A 16,603-nucleotide genomic window follows, 5' to 3' on the forward strand; every position below is an offset into this window, starting at 1 on the left:
ATCATCAAAATTAAACGAAATAAACATTTGAAATATATGAGTTTGTATGTAATGTATGAATATAATATACAAGTTTCACTTTTTAAATGGAATTACTGAAATCAATCTACTTTTTCATGATATTCTAATTTTATGACCAGCACCTGTATATATGGAGCTGCCAGAGTGGGAAAAAGCGGAAGACCACAGAGAAGGTGTGACAGAATAGATCCCTGATGAAGAACAATCATAACCCAACCATACAGCTGTTTCCAGTTCTCACCGTTCTATCAAGAAATAAAGCTGCATTTGTTGTGGAATCTATAAGAAATTTGGGCTAAAGCTGGACAATACAAAGTGAGAACAACACAATTGGTTTTTTCAAATGTTAAAAAATGTTTACAGTAACAGTTTACCTGTTCATACTCTTCTTTCTTCAGCACCATGAGGAACAGGTCTAAACCACATGACTGGATCTTCCTCACAACCTGTTCAGGTAAAAGGGATAGAAAAGGACTCATCTGACTAAAATATTGTTAATTTTCTCTGTAACAGGGTTACCTGTGAAAACACTGTTTGAAGATTTTCTTTTGCACAGAAGGGGAGGAAATAATAAAATTTCAGAAGAGATGGTTATACCATTACCTATGTAATTATCCATCCATCCATCCATCCATCCATCTATGACCACTACACACTGTATATGCATATATACACACATGTCAATTCACATCACTGTGGTGCTCAGTTCAGCATGATCATACAGTCTGTACCTTTACCAAAGGACAGAAAGGGATTCCAGTTTATTTGAAATGATCCAACCTTACCAGACAAAGTCAGCTTGATTTTCTTTCAGTTTAAAGGAGACGTATTATGCAAAATTCACTTTTTGCATCTTTTTGTACTTTCATTTGAGTATCAACTGTTTCTAGAAACAGTCCAAGTGCAAAAAACAAAACACCCAGCTGTTTTTTGACAATAAGTAAATGTTTTCTGGTGTCTGCGAAACGACCTCTTTCAAAAACCTTGGGATTGTTGCGTCACAATCCCTGTTACCTAGCAACTCCAAGCTTAGCCTAGCCCCTCACCTAACAAGCCAAGTGGAGCTCCACCCACTTCATTACACGAAGACCATGAACATATTTTGTATAGCTCACAGACCTATCCTGACTTGTTTAAAGAAGCATAATAGGCCTCCTTTAAGAAAATAAAGGACCTCTTTAATCTAACTTGTTTATGTTAGGGCCTGCTGGACAGCAGAGACATGAAAGCTATCAAGTTCTTTTTAGCAGGAGAGAGATCAAATGAAGTAGCCTGTACTCTGAACAAGTCAGTTAAAACATCAGGAGTGATATCCTCTCCAGTTACATTAGATAACATGTTTTAGCTCCAAAACGTGAGTAATTTGCTGTGGCCTGTTGGCATCGTTCACACAAAGGGGACACTGTGTCAAATATTTTTGTGAGCCTGGCTTTAGTATATTGATTTGGATATAGGATCTGACATTACTTGACACTGATTGAAGATCTGTGTACCCTCTTTAAAATCTATTCCCCTAAACATCATCTGAAATCAATAGTCCCAAATCTGTCTCCCATGCAGTTTTTAACACAGTGGAAAGATTTGAAAGGTTAAAAATGTTTAAATATATAGATGCAATCGCCTCCCTCACTGAGGGGAGAGATTGCAGAAACACTTCAAAATTAGAGGGATAGGAAGAGCCAAATGCAAGCTTTAAGATCTCTTCAGGTTTTTATACTTTACCTAACCTAGCCCATATCCAAACATAATGGAAAAAAAAACTTCCTGCGAGCTTAGCCCCAACAAGAGTGTTTTCTGGTCAAAACTACATATAAATTAAACCCATATTTTAAGGCTACTATCACATTCTAGTGTAACTGAAAGGAGAAGACTGAAGAAGTGGGTCTAGTAAGGATTTCAATGCTACTTGTTGAGCACAATTGGCTTCCATAACCACATATTATGGAGGGAGTTCATTCTCCTTGTATAACACCTTTGTTCTGAGTATATGGCCAGAGCTCTCTTTGGTTAGACAGGGACAGGATAGCTATTAAAAGCTCCTGACACTTCATACTCCTGCAGCAACCCCCAATGCCTCAGGGAACGCAGTGGTAAGTCTTTTTCAAATCCACAAACACTTATAGACTGGACAAACTTCCATGACTACCTTAGCAACTTTGCAAGGGTGAATTAGAAGATAAATATATTCTCTAAAACATTTCTGGACACTTACCCTGTCAAAGTCCATGTTGGCTACATATTTCTCATTGACCTCCAGCAGTCGGTCTCCATCCCTGACACCACTGTATTTTGCTGGACTTGAAGGTTCCACATCTTGGATCTCAAAGCACTGGCTGCTCGGGTCCACATGCAGGTGAAAGCCAAAGCTCTGACCCTCCAGACGCTTCAGGTGACACATTCTGGGCACTGGATTCAGATCAGGTTCTGCACACATGGTTTAATATTGTTCATTAACACTGAAGTGCCATTAAAGAGAAATAATGTGTTCATAAAGATGTGTACAGGAAAATTCACCAGGATCATCAGTGATGACCAGGGCTGGATTATCAATCCCTTCCTTTGGGTTGAAGGTGAAACTATGGAGACATGAAGGTTAGTGTGTACCCACAGGTAGCATAACAATAACTGAAAACAGTACACTGAGTTGGATTTGATGAAGTTGTAAACATTCATAATCATAGTTCAAACTATGGGAGGGAAATTAAGTATTAGATCCCCCAAAAGAACTAAGAACAAAAAGTTAGAAGGACATTCTCCATTCCATGTTACCCATAATAATCATCCATTTTAAAAACAACTAACATTGGGCAAAGTGATCCATTGTATCACCTCTGTAGATCAACCTGGACCTTGGGACAACTAAAGACCCATCACTTCTGTGTTTTGTGCCGGGTGTAAATGAAAATAAGGAGATGCTCGTTAAAATGCAAGGAACTTTATTACATGTGTTATCAAGACAGGCACCATTAAAGGAACTCTAGTCTCCTGCTCTCTACTCGTCCACTGGTTCTTCAGCCCTACTGTGTCACAGCAGCTCTATCTAGTGGCTAGAAGTAATAACAGCAACAACATCTAACATCCATCTATCTATGTTTTGCACACATACATTCACTGTGTTAGCTAAAGAACCCAACATGGTGGACCAGCCTCAACCTCAGAACAACTAAAAGCAAATGATCATCAGGCTGCAGGAGGTAGTATAGATATACAGGAGCCTGTCCATTAAGGGCCTTATATCTTAATAATTAGTTATTATTAAACTGACACACTTTTGCACTTTTGCTTTGTCACCGTTTTCTCAATCAAACTTCAGTCTACCTAATTAACATGTCTGGTAAGTCAAAAAATTTACTTCTGGTGGGCTGACATTCATTAGCCTTGGCACTATGCAGGCCCTCAGCACGAGAGCAATAGAGGCCGGGGTCTATCATACCCGGCAGGACCCAAGATGCAGGCTGTAAAGATGCCCCTGAGACAGTCCAGCACATCATAGCAGGATGTAAGATGCAGGCAGGCAAAGTGTACATGGAACACCATAACCAAGTAGCTGGAATAGTGTACAGGAACATCTGTACTGAGTATGGACTGGAAGTCCCACAGTCTAAGTGGGAGACTCCATCTAAGGTGGCGGAGAAGGACAGGGCTACGATACTGTGGGACTTCCAGATCCAGACTTACAAACAGGTGATGGCTGACCAACCAGACATTGTGGTGATAGATAAGATAAAGAAGAAAGCAGTGAAGGAGCACGAAAAGCTGGAGAAATACCAAGGGCTGAAAGAGGAAATAGAAATGTTGTGGAGAGTCAAGGCCTCAGTGGTACCAGTGGTCATCGGAGCATTCAGTGCTGTGACCCCCAAACTGGATCCGTGGCTCCAACAGATCCCAGGAACAACCTCAGAGATCTCTGTCCCGAAGAGAGCAGTCCGGGGAACAGCTAAGATACTGAAGAGAATCCTCAAGCTCCCAGGCCTCTGGTAGAGGACCAGAGGTTGAAGTGAAAATGGAACTGCACATGTTAAACAAGTAGGGCGAGATGGGATTTTTTCTTTTCTTTTTTTATATATCTTTCGCACACAGACATTTGCGTTGTAACACAGACATTGTTTGGTTGAGAAAACAGCAACAAACCAAACAAACATGCATTAGTATAGAGCTTTCATATTAGCTAATGTAGGTTCTGTTACATGGATATGTTGCTTTTGAAAAAGAGTTGTTTTATAAACCTGAAAGATGATAAAAAATGGGGCCTCGTTTGCGTAGCCTATAGCCTTTAGCCTAGCCTGGATGAAGATTTCTTCCCTTTTTGCCATACAGGTCCATGAACAATGTCATTGCTAGTATGGTACTCAGTATTGATAATTATTTGATAGAACATCATTTCAAAAATTACCAAATAATCACGTTAAACTTGAATCACTTGAATTACATTGTTTATATAGACATTTTAAAAGTTTATTCTATATTGTCGTTTTACATTTTGAACACCTGCTTCTATAAAGATCTCTGCACAGTCCTGGAGATGAATGAAATGAGGAGAGTTCAGTTCTGCGCTCAGAGCAAAACACAAGTAATGGAAGAATAATTCCTGATAGTATAAAGTTGTGTGTCTGACAGTAATTTTATTTTATTCTTAGCATCATGTGGATTATATCCCTGGATTGTGATGTGTGGCTGGGGGTTTGCAGTTTTGTTTAAAGGTTTCAACACTTTTCTGTTTTGTTTGAATTCTACTTGATAGTAATAATTTTATTAAGGCATTATTTATTATGCATTTCATAGGTGGGTACTCAGCTAAAGCTTCTGTACATGTTTTGAGTTTTTTTAAACTACTTCTCAAAATTTGAAGTTTTTTATTTCATGTCTGTGCATGAAAGCACTGTTGAGTCTGTCAAGAAGGATGGTTTTAAATTAAAATGCTAATTGAGTGTAAAAGAGAATATTTAAAATAATATATTTCTTTCGCTAGCATTGCCACTTACTGGTTGTTTTGGTTTATACTTAAACTTTTTTTTACTGTAATCTTCTACTCTACTATCTCAAGTTCAAACTGCATCATCTTTACATTCAAGCAATTTGAAAAGTGGCTTGTCATTAAGGGGTGATTATGGGTACCGAGGCCAGACTAGTTAGGTATCACTTCTGCCAGAGTTCTGATGAGAGTTAGGGTTGGCTCGGGTTTCCTGAGCTATCCCTTAGTTATGCTGCTATAGGCTTAGACTGCTGGAGGATAAAGTGACCTCATTTCCTCACTCTGCTGCTGTCTTACTTGCTGTACTGTAATTATTTCTATCATTAACACGATTTTCTTTGTCTTTCTTCAAAAAGAAACTACACCTGCACCAATCATTCTTTGTTTGTCTGTGTCTCTTTCCTGTCCTCTCAAAGCCCAGCTGGTTGAAGCCGATGGCCGCTCGTCCTGAGCCTGGTTTTGCTAGAGGTTTCTTCCTGTTAAAAGGAAGTTTGTCTTTTCCACTGTCACCAAGATGCTTGCTGAGGACGAGAGACTGCTGGCTTCCTAAGATAGATAACGTTTACTGCTTGGCTTTTATAATGTATGTGAATGTTTTTGTACAGTGTCCTGAGATGACCTTTGTTGGCACTATATAAATAAACTGAATTGAACTGAATGGAGTTATATATGATCAAATATTAGAACAACCAAAGTGAATGATCAAAAGAGCTGGTTGTTTAGTCTTTAATAAAAATGGTGGAAATTATCATTTAGGGGATTGTGTGTATTAGTTTCCGGACATAATTAAAATTAGGTGCCAGTACCAAGGGGGGCCTGTGGACCAGCATCTCGTTGGACTGTGACTGTTGGAGACTAGTTGACGAACAGCATTTGCAAATTTTTTATTAATCTTTCAGAAAGTCATAACTCAATGTACATTTACCAGAGACTGGCTTATGAGTAAAAACAAAAGCACAGCCATACAAAAGTTTTAAAGACAGCACTAAGTTTTTTTGTAGAAAGAATGAAAGAGAGCTTACCGTGGAAACTCCACATCCCCATGGTTTTCTGTGGGGAAACAATGAGATATTTGTACTTTCCTTCAACTACAAACAAATAATCAGAACTAAACTGAACTTTTTTAGTTTGTTTTCCCAAGCTGTTGTGTTTAGTTGCAGAGCAAAGTAACAGAAAATAGTAGCTTCATCAATTCATTTGTTTTTTGTTTTTTTTTTCTCGATCAAATGTTTTTATTTTTGTTGTTTTACATCCACAATAACATGTACATTACAATATAGTTACATTAGATGGGATATAACATAGAAATAGAAGACAGTGTGACCCCCCTCACCCCCCAACCCACAGCCCCATGGCGACCCCCTACCCTGTTCCCAAGGATCTCGAAATTATAAATATGGAAGTGGAGAGTTGCAAAGATTAAATCATCACTAACAGTTATATATTGAAAGATTATATAGCATTATGTTGCACTCTTTCTTTGATCAAAGAATAAGCTGCATCCCAAGCTCTAATCGTTTTTTGACTGGCCGTGTGCATCCTGGCCACTGACCTCTCCATCATGACGATATCTAGAAAGGAGTTGGCCCATTGTTGCCAAGGCAATAAGTGTGGTGGTTGCCATCGTAGAGCCAACATCTTCTTAGCTGCAGTGAGGCCTGCCCATAGCATGCGCTTTTGCTGAGAGGAAAGTTCTAAAGTGGAATCGTCATTAAGTAGGAACAAAGATGGTGATAAAGAAATGTCAAATTTAAGCAAATCACTCAACGTAGTGGAAATTTGCCTCCAGAAAGAAGCCACACTGGGACAATCCCAATACATGTGCATAAAAGAACCTGGAACCTTAAGTGTACATAGGTCACAAATGGGAGATGTAATAATTTTCATAGCATGACGTTTCCTGGGTGTCAAGTACATCCTATGAATAAATTTAAAATGAATAAGCTGATGGTCAGGGTTTTTGGATGTGTTATGGAGATTCTCCCATACTGTATCCCAGCAGATTTCTATATCTCCCATAAAGGAAAGATCCCTCTCCCATATATTTTCAACAGGGAGTCTGGCACGAGGATCTGAAATAAATTTATATAATTTAGAAACAATGCCACGTGTCTGACCCTGTGAGGCAAGAAGTTCTTGTAGGGGATGGATTGGGAGAGGCCCACCCCATGGAACCCCATATGCTTTCATGGCCGATCTGAGCTGTAAATAAAAGAAGAAAGTAGAACCTGGCAGACTATACGCAGATTGTAGGTCACTAAAAGAACGTAGGCCATCATTGTTCATGAGATCTTGGAGGACATTAACACCCTTATCCCTCCACCTAGGGAATGAAAATGGTTTGTTTCCAATGAGGATGGAAAAGTTATTAAATATAGGAGAGTGTTTATGCCATTTCAGGTTGGTGTTTGTAAGATTCAGCACTGAATGACAAGTTCTAAGAAGCGAGGAAATTATGGGTCCTAATTGTGATTTAGCCTCATTAGGAGGTATCTTAGAGTATATCAAGTCCTCCAGCCTGTATGGTTTGGAAATATTTTCTTCAATTGGTTTCCAAGAAACCGAGACCTCAGGGTTCAACCATACAAGCAAAGGTCGGAGCATAAAGGACCAAAAATACATCTTAAAATTCGGTAGACCCAAGCCCCCAAGTGTTTTATCTCGTTGAAGTGTTCTCAATTTCAAACGGGGTTTCTTCCCATTGTAAATAAATTTAGATATGAGAGAGTGAAGCCTGTCCCAGTAACCTCTTGGTGGTGCAAGAGGAATCATTGAGGAATAAAAATTAACACGCGGGAGGATATCCATTTTGATTATCGACACGCGGGCTTGAAGAGAATTTGGGAGTTTTGACCAGCGCTGTAAGTCTTTCTCAATAAGGTTAAATGCCCTCTGGAAGTTGTGTGAGGCTATATGAAATATAGAGGGAGAGATGTCAATCCCAAGATATTTAAAATGGCTCACCACTGGGATGCTAGATGGCAAGGGGGAGGTTGGTATAATCGAACCTAGATGCAACAATGACGACTTGCTCCAGTTAATTTTATAACCAGATATTGAGCCAAACAGATCGAAGACGGATAGAAGATGCGTTAAAGAGGACCCTGTGTCACCAATATAAAGTAAAATATCATCCGCATATAAAGATATGCGGTGTTCGGTACCTTTGACTAAGATGGGCAGTACAGAGGGGTGTTGTCTAATTTTCTGGGCCAGCGGTTCAAGGGAGAGGGCAAAAAGCAATGGGGAGAGTGGGCAGCCTTGACGTGTGCCCCTTAGTATGGGGAATAGAGAAGAACAAGTATTGCCAGTATACACCATCGCAGACGGGTTGGCATAAAGAACTTTTATCAATTTAATGAATTGTGGACCTAGTTTAAAATTGTCCAAGGTGGCCCAGAGATAAGGCCACTCCAGTCTGTCAAACGCTTTTTCGGCATCAAGAGACAGGACAGAGCATGGGGAATCAGTTGTCTTTGTTTCGTGAATAATGTGTAGCAAGCGCCGTAAATTGTCAGATGTAAATCTGCCTTTTATAAATCCGGTCTGATCATTGTGTATCAGTCTGGATAAATGGCTTTCAAGTCGCATTGCAAGTACTTTCGCATAGAGTTTGACATCACCATTTAAGAGGGACAAGGGTCTGTAGTTACTGCATTGTGCTGGGTCTTTATTAGGTTTGAGAAGCAATGTAATTATTGCTGTATTGATACTTGGATTAAATGAGCCTTTATCAACTGCCTTATTAATCATGTCCAACAATGGTGGGCCGAGTATGTCCCAAAAGGCTAGGTACAACTCTGGTGGAACCCCGTCCCAACCTGGGGATTTGCCTTTCTTCATAGAGGCAAGGGCTTTTTTCAACTCTTGTGATGTAATGGGGGCACTAAGTTTACCTGAATCCTCATCGGCAAGAGTGGGGAGCTGGAGATTCCTAAAAAACTGCTTGCATTTTCCAGTATTCGGAACTACTGAAGAGGAATAAAGGGAAGAGTAATAATTTTTGAATGCCGAGTTAATTTCGCAGGGCTCAGTTAGGGTGCCGGTCGGCGATTGAATAGCCATAATATTGGAGTATTTCTCGTTCTGTTTCAGTCTTAAGGCTAGTAAATGGCTTGGTCTAGAGCCATTAAAATAATAATTCCTTCTGGTTTTATGAATCAGGAATTCAGCTCTTTGTCTTAACAATGAATTTAATTCTGTTCTAGTCACTGATATTTTCCCCAATAGTTCATCATTCTGTTTATCGTGTCTTTCTAATTCAAGTTGATTAAGAGTTTCCTCCAGCTCACCAATTTTCCGCAGACGGTTTTTCTTAAGATGAGATGAGAAGGAGATTGATGTGTTTCTAATTGATCCTTTAATAGCATCCCACTGAAATCTCGGATCCTCTACTGAACCAGCATTGATTTCTATGAAGGTTTTTAGCGAGTTACGAAAGAAATTACAGAATTCTTCATTTCGAAGAAGTGATGTATTGAATCGCCAACGTGAAGCTTTGGGAGGGGTGTTCCTAAGCGTAAGGCGAGCTGATACAATGCTGTGATCTGATAACGAACAAGGTAGAATTACTACATTATGAATTTCAGAGAATGAGTTAGCAGATACTAATAGGTAATCTAATCTGGAGAAAGACTGATGTCTGGCTGAATAAAAAGTATATTGTTTGCAGGTAGGATTAACTACACGATACAAGTCTACCAGACTGAAAGCTGAAAGGAAATCTTGCAATTCGTTCGATGATCGTATTTGCGTGGACGTAGAAAGACACGCCGATTTGTCCAGTGTTAAATTGACACAGGCATTCATGTCCGCACTAATAATAAACGAATAGTCATGTATTTGTGTCAGAACTGAAATCAATTTAGAAAAGAAATCCGGTTCATATAAAGATGGGGCATAGATCGAAATAAAGGCAAATTTGTGACCTGCGATTATAGTTTTGATGTATGAAACCCTGCCGTCCTCACTTCCATATTTCCCTAGTATATTCAACGACAAATTACGTTTTAGCACAATTAATGACCCTCTATTTTTAGAGCTCAATGAAGCAGATGCAGCTGTGTAGTAAAATTTATTTGCAAAACGCTGCGTGTCTATAGATCTTAAGTGTGACTCTTGAATGAAAGCTATATCCACCGAGTGTCTACGAAGAAAGTCTAAACAGGCTGCACGCTTAATTTGCCCATTTAGTCCATTAACATTCCAGCTTATAACATGGAATTTTGTCATGCTACAGAAAACATATTATAAGTTGAGAGATATAGTGTAAACATTGGGCGATAATGCAACGATTCTAAGATGCAACATATAGATAGTGACAACCATATTAGAGATCCATACCCACCCATAAGACCTTGTCGCCATGGCCCCAAAGCTCTCCAAAAAACGTTGAAGAGCAAAACACCCACATAACGTTTAACATAACAATCAGCTCTTAAGGAGCATAGCATACCCCAAAACATTGGACCCGTGATCCTACAGTAATCTTCCCCAAAACCCACAAGTCTCCCTTCTTTAAATAAATCAAAAATTTACCACTTTATGTAATTATTAATCAAGTGATATAGGTCTAACTCAGTTTAAATCTAATAATAAGCCCGATATGACATGCAGACGTTATACTCAACAAAAACAAGACACTCTGTCAGTCAACGTGAAAAAGTAAAATATACACTGCGATTGCAGGCAAGAAGACACCAGTCCAAGCCGCATTCAGCATGCCAACAGTTGAGTTGCCACCCTAGCGAAACTAGCGGAGCAATCTGTCCATTACCTCAAATGAGACGGTACTCATTCCTTCATGGAATTAGCGAACTTCTCAGCCATCTGCGGGGTGTCGAAGATGTGAGTGGTTCCACCGCGCATCACTTTCAGTTTGGCTGGATACAGCAAGAAGGTGTGAAAGCCCAGCTTCTGCAGGGCGCCGATCGCGTTAGAAAAAGCCAGTCTGCGTCTGAAGGTGCGCGTGCTGTAATCCGGAGCGAAGCGGACCGGAGAGCCGTCCAGTTTCACCATAGTTTTCCGAGCGGCACCCAGGATCTTATCTCTGTCGGTGAATCTCAGCAGCTTCAGCAGAACAGGACGTGGAATGGGCTTATGGTTGGCATCTTCCTTCGCTGGACCCACTCGGTGTGCACGCATGATTTCTATTGATCCCATCTCTGGGAACCATTTCGGGATGGCATCGAGGAGATAGACAAGAGGATTAGCCGTTTCAGGATTTTCGGGGATCCCAAGGATCCTCAAATTGTCTCTACGAGACCTGTCCTCTAAGTCTGCCACCTTATCCTCCAGCGTAGCGCAGTGTGTGGTTAGCTTGTCCGCCATTGTCGAGAGGCGACCATCTAGCTCAGTCATGCGGTTTTGGGTGGTTTCCATGCGTTCCATACATGCTGAAGTGTCCGCTCGTGTGGTTAACATCTCGGTCCGAAGTTCGGCGATCTGTTCTGCCACAATGGCTTGTGTCTTAGTTGAAAGTTGAGCAACTACTTCCTCCACCAGCGCGGGAATGGCTTCTTTGATAGCATCTGCTACTGCTAGCTTAACTAGCCTAGCCAATTCTTCGTTGTCAACAGAACGAATATTAAGCTGTTCTTGAGCTTGTTTAGCAGAGTGTTTCTTAGAGGATGTAGCCATTGTTACCTACTACACACAAAAATCATAGACCTAAGACTAAATATGTGGTAAAAAACAATGTATTTAAGGGAAAAGCTGTGGAGCCGTGATGACAAACCACTGCATCCGTCGGTGGTCACGTGACTCCCCCCAATTCATTTATGTTCTGAAGAAGTGTTGGTCACTACCTATCTGAGCTGGTAGGAAACGAACCATGGATATATTTAAATTTAAAAATTTAAGTTTAAAAATACTGTCATTTGAGAAAGTTCATCCTTTGAATAACAAAATACAAAGAAAAAAAAGAATCATCTTTGATCATACAATAATCCTCCACTTGCATTTAGCCTCATGTAGCTCCTTCTAATATTTTTCTGCTCTTCTTCAGGTTCCCAACCTTTTTCTAATTATTTACACCATTCTTCTTCTCTGGTTTAACAACTGCACTGCTGAAATCAATTTGTAGCAACCAATACCAAAGCCCATTGTTTTGGTGTAGATTCTCAGTTGTCCAGGACATGGCAAATCCAACATGTTTTAAGAAACAAAGCAGCTAAACTCCTATAGACCAGTGATTCCCAATTCCAGTCCTTGAGGAACACTATCCTGCATCTTTTAGCTGTTTCCCTGCTCCAACACACCTGAATTGAGTGAGTGAGTGATTAACAGGCTTCTACAGAACTTGAAGACCTTCTGAAGAGCAGAGAAACAACTAAAACATGCAGGATAGTGTTCCTCGAGGACTAGAGTTGGGAATCACTGTTCTAGATGTTTTGTTCTTAATTCAAAACTGGAGAATGTGGAGTTCTCTCATGCAGTTTAAAGCTCAAACTCCACACACTCCAGTTTAAAACTGAGAAAGCTCCCTGGATGAGGAGCGAAAAGACTTCAGCTAAAGAATAAAAGTCTTTTTTGTTTTTTACTTTTTGGACTAAGCCCCAAGTAATGCCTGGAATAAGATGCTGTATCCACAGGAGCTAATCCCAACCCAGGAAGATCCTAACCCAGGACCCAGCCTTGACCTAGAAGCTAACAATAACTAGGAGCCAATCCACTTCAAGATGGCCACCACAGACAACTGACTTGGAAAATACAAAAATAGTTATAACTCAGTCAGTTTTACATATATTGTGTTACAGTTTGGTGTGGTTGTAGCTGAGAGTTATTTACAACACATACTCTACCTATTTTGACTTGCTAGCAAAATATCTCTTGAACCACTGAACAAATTTTAATGAAACTTTCAGAAGGTAATCATTAGATGCACATCTACAACAGAATAACTTTTAAAATCTATCTCATCAAGATGGCTGTCACATCTAACCCACAGTAGCCCAAAACAAAATGGCTATAACTCTGACAATTTTACAGATTTTGAGCTAAAATTTGTTGTGGTAGTTACTGAGAGTCGTTTTTAACATTACTCCAAGCGTGACATCTTCCAATATTGCATGACATCATACTTAACGTTATTTTCAAGGTTTGACCAAAACAGTTATAGCTCTGTTCCTCTCAACATAAGATTATCTTAGCCTAAAACTCTGGCATGAAAGGTGAGAGATTATATTCAAGGATTTCTAGGAATATGATTTATTGTGTTTGTCTAATGCATCGGTAGGCAACCCTGGTCCTCGAGGGCCACCATCCTGCAGGTTTTACTTGTTTCTCTGCTCCAACACACCTGATTTGAATCAATGGGTGATTAACAGGCTTCTGCAGAACATGAAGAGGTGATTTAACCACTGAATCAGGTGTGTTGGAGCAGAGAAACAAGTAAAACCTGCAGGATAGTGGCACTACAGGACCAGGGTTGCCTACCACTGGACTAATGGGACTGGACTAAAACTGAATAAATCAGCTAATGTCTAAAAAACATTTTGAAAGACTTTCAGAAAACTTAAAGAGTACTGATCCAGACTGCTTCAAAAACTGTTGAAAAAAATAAGTACTGACTTTTTACTTTTCAACTGAACATGTTTCTTATAAAGGCTAGCAGAGTATGACCTTTAACCTTTGTATCTAACAGCTGATTGACGGAGGAACTCTTGTCTTCTGACAGTTTAAAGAACATTTTCCCCTCGTTTATTCTCTGCTATTGACAAAGAAACACACCACACCGCCAGCTTACAGAGAAGGTTATCTCAGTGTGAAACAACAACTGGAGGTGGTTTATTTTAAAAATAAAAACGACAACAATTTGCAGCTAAGTATTTGTATGTGCCAACAGAACCAGCAAAAACCTTTATTACAATAAAAGATCAAGGTATAAGAACTGTTAACCCTCATGAGAGGCCATGTTTAAATTCACAACATTAAAAGTCTAACAAGTGAGAAAGAAAAACCCAAGAACCTACCTTTAGAGGACCACATGGAGTTGAGACGGTGTGTTTTCAGGCTGAGGCCAAAGTTCACGTTCTGCTCAGGTAATAAAAGTCTGTCAGCAGGTAATGTGTTTCTCCATAGCTCTCTGGGTTAAATATTTGCTCAGAACCACAAACTGCTGAACATGAGAAGTTATCAGGAGTCTGATCAGCTGTCAGCACAACTCAAATTGTGGCGAAGATAGAAATGATTCACCCTTAATTTTTTTTTTCTTCGAAAACAAGCAGCTCTTAAGGAACTCAGACAAACATGCAAACAAAGTTGAAGGTTCGGTCCGGTCCGTAAAGTCGCAATATGTACAGCATATACAGTGTCTATAAAGAATATCCCCTGAATATTTTTAATAGGCACTGTAAAATTAGAAAAAATTCTGAAGAAATGCTGTCCAAAATTCTACCATTACTATCTTAATTTCTCCTGAGCTTAGAATTATACAATTATATGTGTGAACTGTGAAAGAAGTGTAAAAAGAACCAAAATCAAATTCTAACAGATTAACAGACTAAACAGTAATAAAGGTGCTTCAATGCTCATGTGAAGGCACCCTAACTAAAACGTTCCTAAATGACTACAATGGCCCTGCTGATATCCTCCAGCAACAGAAGCTAAAAGATTTAGAATCACTTTTATTTCATCAGTAACTGAGTTACTCTCACCTATTCCTGCTATACATATTTCTTCAGATATTTATTAACCCTGCCTGGACATTTGCCCAGACTCTGTGACTCAGCACCTGAAACTTTGGACCTGACACTGTGGTGTTCACTAGGAGTTTTAAGACTGACAGTCTTTTTATTGCCAGGCAACCAAAAGTGAAGGGGCAGTAATGTTTTTGCCCATGTCTGGACATTTAACAGGATATCTATCTGAATTTGAGTGTGCCTGTACCTTTGTCTGTAGTGTTTGCAAAATTTCTCATTGCAGTTTCTTTTCTCCATGGCAGGATATAAAACCTAGGTAAGCAATCCTGGCCCTCCAGTACCACTATCCTGCAGGTTTTAGTTGTTCCTCTGCTCCAACACACCTGATTTGAATCAATGGGTGATTAACAGGCTTCTGCAGAACATGAAGAGGTGATTTAACCACTGAATCAGGTGTGTTGGAGCAGGGAAACAAGGAAAACATGCAGGATAGTGGCCCTCGAGGACTCAGTATATTGAACAGCTGCATAGGCCTGCAGTGTTTAGATTTTATCAAAGTGTCGAAATCAGAAAATGTTTAATTTTTTCCTTTTTGTCTTTTTAATTTTGTAAAAATATTTTAATGATGTCTGAGGGTTACACAGGGAGAAGAACTTGCCTAGAATGTCAGGACCTTCCAATAATCACCACACACACCAGGAGGTTAAGAAAATAATGTCTCTTTATCATTTAATTTCAGACTCCTAAAATAAGGGGCGAAGATCCAACCTGAAAGCAGAACTTGATACCCAAGGCATCTTATATTCCAAATTTCACCATAGCAACCCACCCAAACTATTTTAAGATAACCTTTTACGAAATTAACCACAGCAAGTCACGAAAAACACCCTCCACAAGAGGCACTGCAACCGCAACAACCAACATACAGGGTAGGGGATTCATAAGACTGCCCACTCCTATAAAACCACCTCCTTCCACTTAATCCTCACTGCCAAGCTGAAAACGGCCTAAAACAACACCCTCCCTCCCAAAGGGTGCTGACCCCCCCGATTTTATTGGCGGTTGGCAGACTAATTTAAGCGCATTACCGTCACCACTAGACTGAAAGGTGGATCTGGAGAATAGGCAGGAAAAGAAAACAAGTTGCCTTCAGAAATGAAATAACCTTGTTGTATATGCTGTGTGATTTATCCTCCAAGAGCCCGGATAATGTGAATACCTGATGTTTCTCCTTTCTTAGTGAGTGAAAAAGATGATCCCTGTGGGTGCTGTATTTATTGCCATGAATCAATACATGTTCCACTGTCTTTGGCTGGTTACAATACGTACATGTTCCCATTGAATGATTTCCAGGTACATTTTCATCTTTCCTATTCCATCTTGTTTTCCTTCCTAACACTCCATGTTTTGTATGCTATACAAATGTCTTCCGGTTTCCTGAAAATCCCAGTACTCTAGCCATATTGTCTGCGTGTATTTCCTAATAAACGGTTTAATTTAAGATTTACTTAATGGGACTTGTAGTTCTGTGGACTTTCTCTTTATAACCTGTTTTGCCAGAGTACCTGCATTTCCTGCAACATGTGCTGGCACCCAAAGGAATTGTACCTTTACACCTTTAATTTCTATTCTATACATTGTGATAAATATTTAATTAATAATATCTGTTCTGTTTGATTATTTACCAGTTGCAATACTAGTGAGTGCTGAAATACTGTCAGAAGCAATCACAATGTGTTGTATTTCATTCTCCTCTATCCATTGCAGAGCCAACAATATTGCCACCAGTTCTGTAGAGTATACTGATAAATGAAGTGAAGTTCTCCTCTTAATACAGATGTCAGTGGCTGGGATGTAAACTGCTGAGTCTGCTCGGCCTGCCTCAGGATCTTTAGAACCATCAGTAAAAATCATAATATCATCAAGAAAATGTTGCTCACAATATTTCTGATCAATATGGCATGCTGGT

General features: G+C 39.7%; 1 protein-coding gene and 1 long non-coding RNA gene across 2 annotated transcripts in view; one reads left to right on the plus strand and one right to left on the minus strand.

Annotated features, from left to right (window-relative positions):
- Positions 1-14,017, minus strand: part of LOC108248063 (Na(+)/H(+) exchange regulatory cofactor NHE-RF4-like) — a 41,023-nt gene extending 27,006 nt beyond the window's left edge. The window contains exons 1-5 of the mRNA XM_017436541.3: positions 13,966-14,017; positions 6,016-6,043; positions 2,536-2,597; positions 2,234-2,445; positions 396-467 (exon numbers count right to left, since the gene is read on the minus strand). Coding sequence (XP_017292030.1) covers positions 396-467; positions 2,234-2,445; positions 2,536-2,597; positions 6,016-6,043; positions 13,966-13,981 — 390 coding nt within the window. The 5' untranslated portion in view covers positions 13,982-14,017. The remainder of the gene's footprint in view (positions 1-395; positions 468-2,233; positions 2,446-2,535; positions 2,598-6,015; positions 6,044-13,965) is intronic.
- On the plus strand, positions 435-5,983 carry LOC119616748. The gene is made up of 4 exons (XR_005232761.1): positions 435-475; positions 2,326-2,410; positions 2,516-2,613; positions 5,410-5,983. It is a non-coding gene; the product is annotated as an uncharacterized LOC119616748 (long non-coding RNA).
- Positions 14,018-16,603: the final 2,586 nt, after the last annotated feature.

The sequence above is a fragment of the Kryptolebias marmoratus genome, linkage group LG2 (assembly GCF_001649575.2).
Source record: "Kryptolebias marmoratus isolate JLee-2015 linkage group LG2, ASM164957v2, whole genome shotgun sequence".
NCBI lineage: Eukaryota > Metazoa > Chordata > Actinopteri > Cyprinodontiformes > Rivulidae > Kryptolebias > Kryptolebias marmoratus.